General features: G+C 38.1%; 2 protein-coding genes across 3 annotated transcripts; both read right to left on the bottom strand.

Moving 5' to 3' along the window:
- Positions 1-616: 616 nt before the first annotated feature.
- On the bottom strand, positions 617-2,169 carry LOC113148101 (beta-1,4-galactosyltransferase galt-1-like). The gene is made up of 3 exons (XM_026339594.1): positions 1,543-2,169; positions 1,076-1,406; positions 617-966 (listed from the first exon to the last, which is right to left on the bottom strand). Exons 1-3 carry the CDS (start codon positions 2,145-2,147, stop codon positions 787-789), a joined length of 1,116 nt encoding a protein of 371 aa, XP_026195379.1. The 5' UTR covers positions 2,148-2,169; the 3' UTR covers positions 617-786.
- A 5,039-nt stretch (positions 2,170-7,208) lies between these two features.
- LOC113148106 lies at positions 7,209-13,256 on the bottom strand. 2 transcript variants are annotated; one of them, XM_033325828.1, is made up of 5 exons: positions 12,855-13,256; positions 9,617-10,240; positions 8,969-9,299; positions 8,697-8,860; positions 7,209-8,571 (listed from the first exon to the last, which is right to left on the bottom strand). In XM_033325828.1, exons 2-5 carry the CDS (start codon positions 10,210-10,212, stop codon positions 8,322-8,324), a joined length of 1,341 nt encoding a protein of 446 aa, XP_033181719.1. In that variant the 5' UTR covers positions 10,213-10,240; positions 12,855-13,256; the 3' UTR covers positions 7,209-8,321. The 2 variants fall into 2 exon arrangements, with proteins under 2 accessions (XP_033181719.1, XP_033181720.1); XM_033325829.1 differs by lacking the exon at positions 12,855-13,256 and having other exon boundaries at positions 9,617-10,988.
- Positions 13,257-15,223: the final 1,967 nt, after the last annotated feature.

A 15,223-nucleotide genomic window follows, 5' to 3' on the forward strand; every position in this document is an offset into this window, starting at 1 on the left:
CAGTAGGTAATATAATATAATATAATATAATATAATATAATATAATATAATATAATATAATATAATATAATATAATATAATATAATATAATATAATATAATATAATATAATATAATATAATACTTTCAATGTGGAACAAATGGACTTGCTCCTATGTTCATGGTAGCTGGGTCTTTCACAATGAACAAGAATTAGACTGTCTGAGAAATAAATAATACAAAAAAACAGTGCTCACTTTAGGGTAAGGATTCCCTTCCTGCATTTCCAATCACAAGTGTATTTGTGTCCAAGTGTGGCTTCCTGTCAGTCTGTTTCTGTCATTTCCTGCATTCTAGACCTGAAAAATTTGGCTTGAGTGTGTCATTATCACAGATGAGAAGGGAGGCGTACAGCTTGCACTGTATTCAGTATAATACATGTCCATCCCCTCCTTCAACTCTCTCCATCTGAACTCAGCAGACCTCCTCTCCTCAGCATCTCATTCACTCTTGGTATCAGTTTGTCTTTAAAGTCCCACAATCGAGTGTCCTTATGCTGACTAAGCAGCCTCTCTTTCTGGGGAGTCATTGAGCAGTGAATCATCCGACAGACGTCCATTGGAACGTTGTATTTTCGTCCAAACAGCTTGAGCACATCGTGCACTGAGGTCTGCTCCACTACCCTAAAGTAGAGTGACGTACATCAAACATTCACACCTGGTCAGCCACACAATCACTTATAATTATTTATGATAATTTCTTTATTTATTATGATTATTTCACTAAATTGACAATCAAAGACGTCCTCCTACCTTGGCTGAATTATCATCTTTCGTGGGTTAAAAATGTTTTTATCATGGTCCTCCCTGTAAATGCGCTCCAATATATTGAAGCCTGGCACCCCACGCCACTGAGGCAGGAGGGGTTTTTTGCTATTGTCAAAGTATTTCTTAGGAAACATGTGGGACCCTATAAGAAACACCCCTGTCTGCAACACATGGATTCAGGTTTGGAAACAAAATAAAGCATTAGGAAACTTAAAATATGACATATGTTTGGGTAAAATGTAAAATTGTCAAATGCACAAAATAACCTACATCTGGATGCTGCTGTTGGAGCATGTCCATCATGCTCTTCAGGTTGTCATGTTGGTACGGCATTATTATCTCATCTATGTCGTTCAACAGAACATAACGTGACCAATCCATAGATCTGTAAATACAATCATTAAGTGTGACCAGCTGGCCGTAGTATTGCAGGTCTCCACCATGCTTTGAGAAAAGCCAACCATTAGATGGATTCAGATACTTGTGGATTGGCCATTCAACCATCTCCACCAATCCTTCCTCACTGTAGGTCTTTAACAGGCGGTTGAGTTCTGGGCCAGCACTGGTGTTATAGATCACCACCCTGTCCACACCCAGCAACCTGTGGCAAAACAAAGCAAATGTTCAGATATTCAAATTCAGGAAAATTCATTATATTTATAAACGTAGAATATTCATATTTTTCAGACAGCATGAAGGAAACTATTGACACTGGTTTGTGTTATTGTTGTGCTGACCTGTACATCTCCAGCGTCTGGGCAAACTGTAGCACATTGTTGTATTCTCCAAACAGGGTGGAGATGCAGACTGTGAAGTCAAACTGAAATGTTTTCTCCTCCTCTTTACTGGTCTCCTTATTTTTTATTGGCAGCCATCTCTGGTTTGATACCTCCACACTATCTGGCTGTGTCAGAAGAGTGACATGTGTAGCTTCACAGTTTGGAGGAATCTGACACATGACGTCTGTAGCGCTGAAGGGAAAACCAAAGTGGTCTGAGTGCACTGAAACTGTTACTGGAGTTGTAGTTGATAAGTGGCCTGAGCAGCAGAATAGACAGTAAAGGGTTTGGATGGAGTCTCTCCTGAATATACCAATGATACGTATATCAAAACCCTTCACTCTCTGATCCATGTAGGCTGACACCAGGAAATGCTTTGTATTTTCTAGTGGGGTGATGGACTGGTTAGATAATTGTAATGGGCAAGTGTCCAGAGCCCCGCATGGTGGTGGGATTGACCTGTAGCTCCTTGATGTTCTCACAGTGGTGATGATGATAATAAAGATGAAAATAGCATTGATGAAGAGGAAGAACTTCAATTTTAATTGTCTTGTCTTCTCCATAGAGTCAAAGACAAGATAGATTCCCTACCTGAGGGAAGAAGTAGGAATCACAGTTAGAGACATTAAATTTGAGCAAAACACAGCAAAACATTACTCCAGTAACATCTTCTTAACAGGTGTGACTGTGATTAAACTGTAGGTGAAACAGCTGCTAATTAATCAGCACTACTTGAAACATGTCTGGTGGACAGATGAAATGAAGGTACAGCAATGTGTATGAAGAAAACAGAGAACTATGTAAAAACAATTTTGTGTAAGTTATCTCACTGCTTAGAGTGTGTTGACATGGTCTCTAAGTCCATTCAACCTATACACTTCCCAGGCCTCACAAAAAACAGAGATCTGTGTAAAAACTATTTAGTTTGGTAAAAACTTTGTGTAGGTTTTCTCTCTGCATACTATGTGATGACCTGGTTTCTCTCACATGGTTTATGTAAAAGTAAGAAGTCCATTGCACCTATACAGTTCCCAGGCCTCATAACAACTGGTGATGAATGAAATAATTAAAATTGTAAACAGTAATGCTTATTTCTGCTTGTCCAACATAATAAAAAACTATAGAAGTAAAATAATAGTTGAATTTATCCTAAAAGTAATGTATACAATAACTGAGGTTACACATTAACTGACATGCAGCACAGATTTATTACTGAGCTAACAAATGCTCCGATACATTTAGGTGTGGCAGCATGCTTCTGGTGGATCTAATGAACTCTGTTCTGCACTAATAGGCCTTCTGTCTGCTTGAGTGACGGCTGCAACTGTCTGTGGCTGCTGGAGAGAAGCTGACACAGGTAAAGATAACGCAGTCCTTCATTCTGACATGGTGTCTCTCATTCTTAGTTTATATTTATCTTTATACAAAAAAGTGCTTGTTCTCCTTTCTCTCAAAGCCAGGAGTGAAAAGGTGTGATGTAGGTATTTTAAGTTACTTCTGTTTGTTTTAAATGCTGGTTATTGTTAATTCATTTTTTAAAATTAATGTAGGGGTGAAATCAAACGATCAACAGACCTGAAAGCGAATATCACATAGTTACACAGCATTCAAAAAATGGTTTCACTGCTGGCAGACAGTGCTACAGCTACGCCATTTAGAAGTCAACAAAACTAATTCAAAATATATAATTTAACATGGTAACAATGGTTTTAACATTATATTATACTCATTTTAACATAGAGTAACTCACTCGAAGCTGAAGTGCAGTCAGTGCTCTCTTCCAGTTGTGAAACCGATGATGTTCTACTCCAGACAAGTAGAGTACACAGGGTAACTGTATTCTGCACCCTGCGCTCATTGGTTCTTCAGCTGTGACTGTTTAGCTTGTAATCTGTCCAGACTGTGTAGTACACTTTGTAGGTAATAAAAATGAGTCGAACACACAGAAGATAACGATAGGCAGTATGTAAGTGGTAGTTTTACTGTTGTTTCAATGTTTAAACTCTACTTAATCTGTTATTGCACAGCTGCAGCCACACACCCACATGTAGCCTGCAATAAAAGATATGAGGCAGTTCCACCATTCACTGCATGAATTTCTGTGTTAATCTGAGACTGTTTACACCAGTCACTACTTTTCATAATAAACAGCAAACATGAATTTATAACATTAATAATACCTTCTTAAAGAATAAAGGAGTTAAATTATTTAAAGAAATATATTATTGTAATAACCTAGTATATTTCAACTTGCTAATTACCCAGCAATTGAACAGTATTGTCTATCAATCTATTTATTTATAGTTCTTCAGATAATGTACTAGTTCTAGTATCTATGTAGTACATAGATGAGATGATGCGCAGCATTTTATTAGTATATAGTATATAGATAGTATTTAGTATATACTAATAAAATGCTGCGCATCATGTCATGGGCCTTGAGTTTTTTGATTTCACAGTGTTACATACTTTTATAATCATTGGGCAACTGGAATCTCTGGAAGACTCAGTTTTAAATGTAAACCCTAAAGAATTAAATTTCTCATTCTATAAGCCAACTTTAAATTACTAATTATTTCAGGTAAATTTCTAACTCTTGCTTTGTTGCTAATTATGGGGTAACTACTAGTAAATGTGATTATTAATTAAGTAAATTAGTTGAAATAATGCTGTAACACTACACACATTTCAAACTAGTTTTACACTCATAGTTGCATGTGCAGGCAGTATTCACTTTTGCAATAGTCAAGTCTCTGTATTTTGTTTGCTTTCATGGAGCTGGACTGTCTCTGTGTTATTGCCTGTGAGCCTCTTTCCGTTTAGTTTCTATTTTTAATTTCATGTTTGAAATGTAGAAACATTTGAAAAATTTGGCTCTATAACATAAAATTTCAGCCAACACTGTATTGTAACTATGCCCAGCAAGATTTTGATATTTCTAATCATTAGTGTAAAAAAGGAAGTACTTTGATATCTTGTAGAACTACTATTTGGTGTGAAAGTGACTTCTGTGACTAGAGTTATAAACAAATGGACAAGTGCATCTTGTGTCACGTTAAAGCAGCACAGTTTAACAGAATCTGGTCATGTTCAACAGCACAAGCAGACATCAGAAGACAACAAGCAGAAGACTCTCCATGGCTCTTGTAGTTGTAGCAGTTTTGTTACAGTATAATAATGTAAATATATTTGTTTAATCATTTATATGCACTCATTGTAATGATCCTGTTGACGCTTCCTGTGTCGTGCTTTTGCCCCACTTCCAGTTTGCTTCAGTTCCGTCTGTCTTCACTTTACTCAATCACCTTGATCACTTGAACTGCTTTTCCCCTGACACTCTCTCTTTGATTGATTGCACTTGGTCCTCCTGTCACCTTCTATTTCAGCACCTCCCTGACTTCACTCCCCTGCTGTTTCTTTCCTTGTGTGTGATGTGTTGTGTGTTTTCTGTTGTTACTCTTGCTGAGCCCTTAGTTGTTCCCTTTTTTGTAGTTTTCTTTTGTATCTCTAGTTTTTTGGTTGTTACTTTATGCCTCACTGGATTGTGCCCTGCCAAGTTTATTGCTGTGTTCTTTTTGTTTTCTAGTCAGTTTCCTCCCTCATTACAATAAATTCCTTTTTGCTCTATTCACTAGTGTCTGGCATTTTAATCTTTCTCCCCCAAATACCAAACACTTCTATTTGGATAGAAATGGATAGCCCTTTTGTTATGAGTAATAATATGTTATGACTAACAGCACTAACATGACATGTCAGCTTGATCCACAGTTTCTTGATGGGCTGTGAGTTATTATTAAAGCAGAGTCAGGTTAGATAGATTTCTTTATTAATTCCAGAAAGTCTGGTGTTGCAGTAGCCACTACACAGAGAAACATACATACAAAAGATAATAGAAATAATACAGGAAAAAGTAAATATCTTAACACATCTAACAGAACAAAACAGAAACTTAATTGCACCTGAGTTGCATGTTGTGTGTTTTTTCTATCTAGCAATAGCTAAACTGTCTGAATAGAATCATGTCAGTTTGCAGGTTTATTCCGTTGGACGTTTGAAGGTGCAGCTAAGTCAAGCCAGGTGTTATTTGTAATCTATGTTACTTGCAATCTTGTAGACCCCCCCCTGATGTGGAAGGGACGTCTGTGACCAGGGAAGGTTATAAACACCTGGACAAGTGATTTTTTTTTTTTTTTGCCAGCGTTACCCTTCTTATTGTGCTGCAAATAGTGGCTTTATTGAGATTTTCAGCATATCCGAAGAAATAATAGAAAAAGTACAGCAGGGTTACACACATGGTGGTTTTCTTCAGTCTAAGTAGCTCTAGTCCACCACTCCAAACTAAGTTTATTCCAGGTATGCTAATGCCTGACTCCATTTAGCTTTTTGGAGGTCATTATTCCAAGGATTTCCTTGGGCATGTGACATTGATGTATTTCATTGTGTGATTGTTGCTAATCTAGTTGTTTTTATGTTTTAATATCAGTCAATCACAGATTATTTTCTACTAGGTTTTTATTAGTATTTAGAGAAAATGAATCTGACACATGACATCTGTAGCGCTGAAGGGGAAAACCAATCGGTCTGAGTGCAGTGAAACTGTTACTGGAGTTGTAGTTGATAAGTGGCCTGCACAGCAGAATAGACAGTAAAGGGTTTGGATTGAGTCTCTCCTGAATATACTAATGATGCGTATGTCATAACCCCTCACTCTCTGGTCCATGTAGGCTGACACCAGGAAATGCTTTGTATTTTCTAGTGGGGTGATGGACTGGTTAGATATTTGAAATGGGCAAGTGTTCGTAGATCCATGTATCTGTGTGATCAATCTGTATATTCGGGGGGTTCTCTCAGTGATGATTAAGATGAAGACAGCTATCAAGAGGAGAAAGAGCTTCCATTTGAAATGTTTTACCCTGTCCCTGGAGCCAAGGATAAGATAACTGACAGATTTCTGAAACAAAGCATCACACTTGACTTCCTTGCGATCTTCTATGAAGTTACTGTAAAGAAGACCAAGGTGAGAAAACTCCAAATTTCAAAGCAACACATTTGTTATGAGTTAGGAGATTTAACTTCATTTTAAAATTTTAGGCTCTGAGTTGATCAAATTTAAATTTAGAATTTCTTACTTCTAAGTCAGGAAAATATATAATTCTATGTCTGCAGTACAGTATGTACAATAAGAGATATGGAAGTGGAGCGACTGGATAGTGTAGTGGTAAGATCACCACCTTTCATACAGGAGACTTCAAAAAAAAAAAGTTATATAGTTTGTCTTTGGTAAACAAATTCTATGTTTTTTTCTTTTGTTACAGTGTATGTTCAGCCTACTGCCATTCACTTCCTCTACCTTGGTATAACGTCTGTTGTAAAAAGGCAGTGGCTCATCCAGAGTCACAGCCATGGTTTTATATAGGATTCACAGTAATTCCTTGAATCCTGAGGTTAATAATGGTATTGCAATCCTTATTGTACATCCTTGCTAATTCCCTACATGTGTGGTTTTGGCTTGAAGAGCAATTGACCCACCGATCAAAATGTTTTTTTTTTAAAGTTATATGCCATGCAATTATACAGTGTAGTTGCACAGAGTGTGGGAAGAACAGGCTTTCAACCAGACATTGTTACACCATTGTACTACATTTTAATACAAACAGGTTCTACTGAAAAACAACCCACACAGTTGTAACCCAAGGCTTATTTATTTCCTAGTTGAATCATAATCAACATTCACCGCTGTGCTAATGTAATTATGTATTATGTTGAATGAACAGAATGAACATGTGTTGACTCAACTCAATAAATAACATTTTAAAATAAACCAAACTACTAACTGTTCAGTCGAAGTTCACTTAGCTTAGGGGCAGAATTACAACTAACTTTGCTGGTTTGACATAGTAACCTTGACAAATACAGTATTTTAAAAATAATACTTTATTAACATAAGATTTCTTCTTTTCATGCTAACAGTCAGGCCAGTATAACAAAAACAGATTTATGTATTTTCTTGTCCTTCCTGTACACTTTAGTTGTACAGTAAGGACATTAGGTGCAGAGAGAAAATTCCCAGTTAGCTGCTGACGTGTTGTTAGAGGGAGGGGCTAAACTGACTCACAAATAACAAAAAATCCAACACAATTAAGGTAAAATCTGATTTAATGTTTAAACTGACTTACCCAGTGGTATCCTAACAAGCTAATCTGGCAGTAGCTGCAGAGCTCTACTCTTGTAGACTGGTAGGTCTATTGCTGCTTCTCCTATCAACGGCAAAAATATACAACTAGTAATATGAGGAGGGGTTCAGTGTGTCTCCATAATACTGGTTGTACTGGTTACTGACACTGTAAGGGCTTGTTTTGACTTACTGTACTATTCCCACACATTTTTATATTATCTGTATATTGTAAATTGTCTGCATGTTAAGTAATGCTGTGGCCCTTGTATAGTATGTGCTAAAATACCTGTTCAAGAAAGTTGATTCTATTCTGTTCTGTTCTATTATATTTTGTTCCAAATAGACCAGAAATGACAAAAATGAGTGGAGCAGCTGAATGGAGAAAAATAAAAGATAATTTAATATGAAATGATAATTTTAGTCTCACTTAAACATGTGAGCATCAAAGAAAACTGTGCCTTTTAAGAGAATATTACACATGTTAATAAGCTTGGAGAAAGAGCTTGATAAGAGTTTGAATTTGATAATCATTGTTGACAAATACTGTTGCAGGTGGAAAGAGTCATTTACTCTTTGTCTCGTTTTGACTCTCCCCCTCTGAACTCAGCAGACCTCCTCTCCTCAGCATCTCAGTCACTCGTAGCATCACTTTGTCCTTAAAGTCCCACAATCGAGTGTCCTTATGCTGACTGAGCAGCTGTTCTTTCTGGGGAACTGTTGGGCAGTGAATGATCCGACAGATGTCCATTGGAACCTTGTACTTTTGTCCAAACGTCTTGAGCACATCTTGCACTGAGGTCTGCTCCACTAACCTAAAGTAGAGTGACGTACATCAAACAATCACACATGGTCAGCCACTCAATCACTTATAATTATTTATGATAATTTCTTTATTTATTATGATTTTTTTACTAAATTGTAAAAGACGTCCTCCTACCTCGGCTGAATTATCATCTTTTGGGGGTGAAATATGTTTTTATCAGGGTCCTCCCTGTAGATGCGCTCCAATATATTAAAGCCTGGCACCCCACGCCACTGAGGCAGGGGGGTGTCTTTGCCTTTCCAGGGAAAGACATGGGACTCTATGTGGAACACCCCTGTCTGCAACACACGGATTCAGGATTGGTAAAAACATAAAGAAAAAGAAATTCAAAATATGACATATGTTTAGGTAAAATGTAAAATTGTCAAAAGCACAAAATAACCTACATCTGGATGCTGCTGTTGGAGCAAGTTCATCATGCTCTTCAGGTTGTCATGTTGGTACGGCATTATTATCTCATCTATGTCGTTCAACAGAACATAACGTGACCGATCCATGGATCTGTAAATACAATCATTAAGTGTGACCAGCTGGCCGTAGTATTGCAGGTCTCCACCATGCGTTGAGAAAAGCCAACCATTAGATGGATTCAGATGCTTGTGGATTGGCCATTCAACCATCTCCACCAATCCTTCCTTGCTGTAGGTCTTTAACAGGTGGTTGAGTTCTGGGCCAGCGCTGTTCTTATAGATCACCACCCTGTCCACACCCAGCAACCTGTGGCAAAACAAAGCAAATGTTCAGGTTTTCAAATTCAATCAATTAAATTTAGGAAGATTCATTATATTTATTTTGCAGATGATTTGTCCAAAGCAGCTTACAATTAGTGTCTACATCCTAACCTCTTCAAACATTGACTGGTGGATAATGTGATGAATCCAAAAGCTATTCAATAAAGTTCTTGCAAAACTTTAAATATTCATATATTATTATTTTGTATATATTTTTTGTCCAATATCAAACATAAGAGAAACAACATTTACAGCAAATATATACAGGCACTCTAATGACACTTGTGCTGTTGTTGTTCTGACCTGTACATCTCCAGCGTCTGAGCAAACTGTAGCACATTGTTGTATTCCCTAAAGAGGGTGGAGATGCAGACTGTGAAGTCAAACTGAAATGTTTTCTCCTGCTCTTTACTGGTCTCCTTATTTTTTATGAGCAGCCATCTCTGGTTTGATACCTTCACACCATCTGGCTGTGTCAGAAGAGTGACATGTGTAGCTTCACAGTTTGGAGGGATCTGACACATGACGTCTGTAGCGCTGAAGGGAAAACCAAAGTGGTCTGAGTGCACTAAAACTGTTGCTGGAATTGTAGTTGATAAGTGGCCTGCACAGCAGAATAGACAGTAAAGGGTTTGGATGGAGTCTCTCCTGAATATACTAATGATACGTATATCAAAACCCTTCACTCTCTGATCCATGTAGGCTGACACTAGCAAGTGCTTCGTATTGTTTAATGGGGTGATGGTCTGGTCAGATATTTGAAATGGGCAAGTGTCCAGAGCCCCACGTGGTGGTGGGATCGACTTCCTGGGTGTTCTCACACTGATGTTAAAGATGAAGATGACGGTAGCAATGAAGAGAAAAATGTATACCGCTCTTAAATGCCTTGACTTGTCCATTCAGTCAATGATAAGGTTTATTCTCAACCTGAGGCAGAAATAGAAATCATTGAGAGATTAGATATATAGATATAAGAAGAACAACACAAGCACAATGATGACTAAAGCTTGCTGAAATTATTAAATTATGTTTTTTAAATCACAGATATGATGATTCCTCTATTTGTTTTGAATCTGCACATACAGAAGACTGTATTCTTTTAAAAGCGGTTTCTAGTCCTCTATTTACATACGTCTAAATTATAGGGGCACATTATTAGAAACACCAAATAGTCTAGCATTAAACTAACAAGACTACATTAGGCTGTGTAGATGCATCTGATAACTCAATTTAGAATTTAGTAGGTTTTATGCTCCATGTTGTTTGTGTACAAACAATGCATTTTGTAAATTAATTTGAGGACTTGTTGGTTATTGTTAAGATCCTCTAGTTCTAAAATAATTTAACGGTGAACATACTATTTAATGCTATCACACTCATTTTGTTTACACCTAAAATGTACAGAGGAAAGTTCACTATCTGCCCTGAATTCTGTCTTGATAGACAGCAACATTCATTGGCAGGGTAGGCCAGCCGGTAAACTGAGAGATGCAACCAGACCTTATAAAACAGGTAAGGTGCACAGTACTAATTGAACATCGTGACTTGAGGCAAGCTTATCAGCACCGGTATAAAGTCCTCCTCCTATCTTTTCTGAATTACAATGGTAAAGAAACATATTCACACAGTACATGTCATTAACTATCAGATATACTAAATGGACTGCCCCGCTATCATACATGTCCACATTTGGCTTATGTTACAAATGTCCTTCCTGTTCCTGGTCTACATTTCTCTCCCAGAAACATGATAACAAACTGTATGCAAAATAAATAATGTACAAAAGGAGTCAGTACAGGTTTTTCTAGTTACTTCTGAGTTGATGATACAGAACTGACATGCTACATCAGGAAGTGTGGGTTAAAGACAACCTTTCTTACCCTGACGTCCATCCACGCCTATTCCCACTCGCACTTTCTCGTCATTCAGGACTTTGCAAGTGTGTTGTCTTTCAACATGCCTTTCAATGTACATGCATGTTTTTGGATGGTGGAAGGAAGCCAGAGTACTCAGAGAGAACCCATGCAGACACATGATGAGATGACAGTGCTAGCCACTACACCACACACTGCACATTAAACACAGAGCCAGTCTAGTTCTGAGCAGGCTGTTATCTGTTAGCTTCAATCAGTAGTTTTGTATTAATCGTCCAGCCATTGTTATCTATGTTAGTCTAAAAACCCATTGTTAAAGCATAATTACTGTTATTATTACGACATTCCCTTCAGCAAGTCTACTTTATGTGAAGACGCCATAATCTAGAATATTGCTTAAATAATATTCATCATATTCTAATCTACATACATCGCTCAGGTTTGTAAATTACTATTACTACTATTAGTATTTATTTGATTTATGTGTTATCTTTGTTCCTCTACATTAACAGTATCCTTGTACTCAAGCACTCGATTGATTTTTCCTCAGTAAAAGCTCTGTCAGTGTGTGTTCTTCTTATTCTTTACGCCTTACAGACCTTTGCTCTTTCTGTAAAGAACACAGAGTAAGTTGTGGTTTATTATCACGGTTGTGAAGGCTACGTTTTCTTCAGCAGAGTACTTTGCATCTGGCTTTATAACACTAATAATAATAATAAAATAATGGTGAAGAGGGTGTTAGTTGTAGTTTTATTTGTAATCTGCTTTTTCTTAACAGGATGTTTGAGAAATGTGACGGATAATTGTGCTGTTCGTGACATAATCTTTCTGTTGATCTTTAGATAATAGCATTAGGAAATAGTGGGGAAACACATCAATGGGTTTATTTCCTGATGAGAAAGAGAGTTTACTCTTCAAGTAAAGGTGACTTTGCAATGTTAAAGTTGGTTGAGTTTGAATATGGAGTAAACGATCTCTAATGACAGTCAGCTTTTACCTGTACAGATATTCAAGTATTGTCCTAAAAGCATACCACTTAAAATTCTTTACTTAAGATAAAGTAATATGTGCACGCTTTATATTTCACTTGATACAAATATAAAATACAAAAGTACAAAAGGACTTCTACTCTAAAATAAAATTAATTTAAAGATCTATTGAACTTGATGCTGCTGATATTATCTCGTGTCTGTAAAATGCACATTTTCAAGACAGTTGTTATGTCACTGAATGTGTTCACAAACAAATTCAACAAATTCAGTATATGTCAACTTTAAAAAAAGAGTAAAATATTTATTGTTAACTTATTACATAGTTGTACTGAAAACATCAAATAAATAAAAATAAAGGACAGAGATGTTACTGTAGATTGTACTCCTGAAACCAGGAAGTCATTTTAACAAATGTATTTACTGACTATATTAATATAATCTGACAACAATAATATATTCAGCGAAAAAAAATCAACATATTACTGCATACTGGAAAAGTACTCCAATTAGCATAAGGTAATCCAAACACTGGGGAATATTAAATGGATAAAAGGCCAGAACAGCGTTTTACCGTTACCAGAACAAGAAGTAACGTATTTCGAGTAATAAACCCCCCATCCTCAATACAGAGCAGAGTTTGAATATTATAGGACAATTCAACATAGAGCAACTCACCCAAATCTGAAGCGCGGCTCCTCCCGGTGTGAAAACTGATGGTGATCTACCCCAGACAGCTCGACCAGATGACGGGCTTTGTGTTTCCTGTCTTTCTGGTTTGGCAGGTGGCCGCTAAGATCTCCCTCTCTGGCGGGGTGAGTTGTCTGTCTGAGGTATTCTTAACCTGTGATCTCTTGTTGTGATCTCGTCATGCTTCTGTCTCCAGGAAGAGTATCACATAGCGTCTCGTGGAGGTTGTCTGACCTGTGTTCTAAGGTGTCTGTGGTGTAATTTTATCCGTTCATTAAGCAGATGTTTTTGTGCCCTGTGAAGGATTTGTACCGTAGAAAACAGGCGTAGGCTGACCTGAAACAGGTTCTGCTGTCTGCATCTGAGGTTGAAGCACAGATGGTTCCTGTGGTCTGCTACTTATCTAGTTGTCCTTTCATATTCCCGCACCAACTTGAGGGTTTTTGCCCCAAAATGTGCAGCAATATGTCGCTAAAGATTTTCAGTCGTCGAAGTTGCTGCACCTTTGGGCTTCAGTTAACAACCTGCCATTGGCAGAAGCAGAGCAACTACGACCCAAAGTCTCTGCAGCCCTCTCCAGTGCACAACTGCCAGACTCCAACCTCACCACAAATGAGAGAATTGCGCTGACGTCGCTCAGTAGGGATGAAACAATTACCATCCTTCCGGTGGACAAAGGAAGATGCACTGTCATCCTTAACACTGCAGATTATTTCGCTTCTGGACGACAAACATACATATGAGAAACTGAAATGACACCCCGCCAGCAACTACAAAAGAAGGTAATAGACTGCCTAAAACACTTAGAATTGGAGAATCCATTGAACTTTTGGCTGTGGGACTTGGTCCATATTATTTGCCCAGAGAGTTTTCTCACACCATATTAAAAAACATGCAGGTTACCACTCCCCTGATTTCCTGGATCATGGACTACCTCACTAACCGCCCACAGTACGTCCGCCTGCAGAACTGTGTGTCTGACACTGTGGTCTGTAGCACAGGTGCTCCACAGGGGACAGTTCTGTCTCCATTCCTCTTCACCCTGTACACCTCAGACTTCAGGTACAACTCAGAGTCCTGTCATCTTCAGAAGTTCTCTGATGACTCTGCAGTTGTAGGATGTATTCAGGGTGGAGATGTCACAGAGTACAGTGGAGTGGTGGACAGTTTTGTTGACTGGTGTGGACTCAACCATCTGCAACTCAACATCAATAAAACAAAGGAGCTGGTGATGGACTTCAGGAAATCTGGGAGTCCTGTCATCCCTCTCTCTATACAGGGGGAGGAGGTGGAGGTTGTATCTGAGTACAAATACCTGGGAGTGTACTTGGACAACAAACTGGACTGGACTAAGAACTCATCAGCATTGTACAGACAGGCTCAGAGCCGGATGTACTTCCTGAGGAGACTCAGGTCCTTCAACATCTGCAGCACCATGCTGCGGATGTTTTATGAGTCTGTGGTGGCCAGTGTCATCTTCTATGCTGTGGTCTGCTGGGGCAGCAACATGAAGGTGGCTGACACTAACAGACTAAACAAACTGATTAGGAGGGCTGGCTGTGTTCTGGGGGTGGAGCTGGACCCTCTACATGTTGTGGCTGAGAGGAGGATGCTGTCCAAACTCCTCTCAATCCTGGACAATCCCTCCCACCCACTGCACAGTGTGTTGGTTGGACAGAGGAGCACGTTCAGCCAAAGACATATTAACATTAAATGCTCCACAGAGCGCCACAGGAGATCCTTTCTACCTGTGGCAATCAATCTGTACAATTCCTCCCCCCTCTGTAAGGGGTGGGGGAAGTGATAGTGTCATATACTTGCTGTGACTATATTGACCCAATTTTATTTATCTATTTTACATATTCTGTATGTATATTGAGTTTTTCTGTATTGATGTTATTGTGTATTTATGTTGGTGTTGGATCTTTCCTGGTTGTGGTTTCTTTTCTTTCTGTCTGTTTTGAGAACAATGGTAATGAGGCAAAACAATTTCCCTCTGGGATTATTAAAGTTTTTTGAATCTTGAATCTTGAATCTTGATAGGGGAACCTATTACAGGTCGTATCCTGGGAAAGCCACTCTTTGCCTTTCCGGCCTTCCCAAGATACACAAAAATTACATTATGTTGCTGAAAAAGTCTTTTTTCTTTTGATGTTTGGTTTGCACTGCAGGCTGGTCTTTCTACAGTAGTCAAGACTAAATCACATCACAGGTTATTTACGTAACACTGTCCAGGAATGTGGTTAACACAATGAAACTGTAACATCAATAAAGATTCAACAGACAATAAAGTGACTGTGGAGAGTTGAGTTTAGATCTTTAAACATTTGTATAAATATTGTTCACTGCAGTCTAAC

Source organism: Anabas testudineus, chromosome 22 (genome assembly GCF_900324465.2).
Source record: "Anabas testudineus chromosome 22, fAnaTes1.2, whole genome shotgun sequence".
NCBI classification, from domain to species: domain Eukaryota; kingdom Metazoa; phylum Chordata; class Actinopteri; order Anabantiformes; family Anabantidae; genus Anabas; species Anabas testudineus.

Excerpts from the sequence above, each read along its gene's own strand:
- LOC113148101 (XM_026339594.1), bottom strand. The coding sequence starts at position 2,147 with ATGGAGAAGACAAGACAATTAAAATTGAAGTTCTTCCTCTTCATCAAT. Across the intron at positions 1,407-1,542 it reads CAGACGCTGGAGATGTACAG|GTTGCTGGGTGTGGACAGGG; the intron begins GTCAGCACAACA and ends GTTTTGCCACAG. Across the intron at positions 967-1,075 it reads TCCAACAGCAGCATCCAGAT|ACAGGGGTGTTTCTTATAGG; the intron begins GTAGGTTATTTT and ends CATGTGTTGCAG.
- LOC113148106 (XM_033325828.1), bottom strand. The coding sequence starts at position 10,212 with ATGGACAAGTCAAGGCATTTAAGAGCGGTATACATTTTTCTCTTCATT. Across the intron at positions 9,300-9,616 it reads CAGACGCTGGAGATGTACAG|GTTGCTGGGTGTGGACAGGG; the intron begins GTCAGAACAACA and ends GTTTTGCCACAG. Across the intron at positions 8,572-8,696 it reads AAGATGATAATTCAGCCGAG|GTTAGTGGAGCAGACCTCAG; the intron begins GTAGGAGGACGT and ends ACTCTACTTTAG.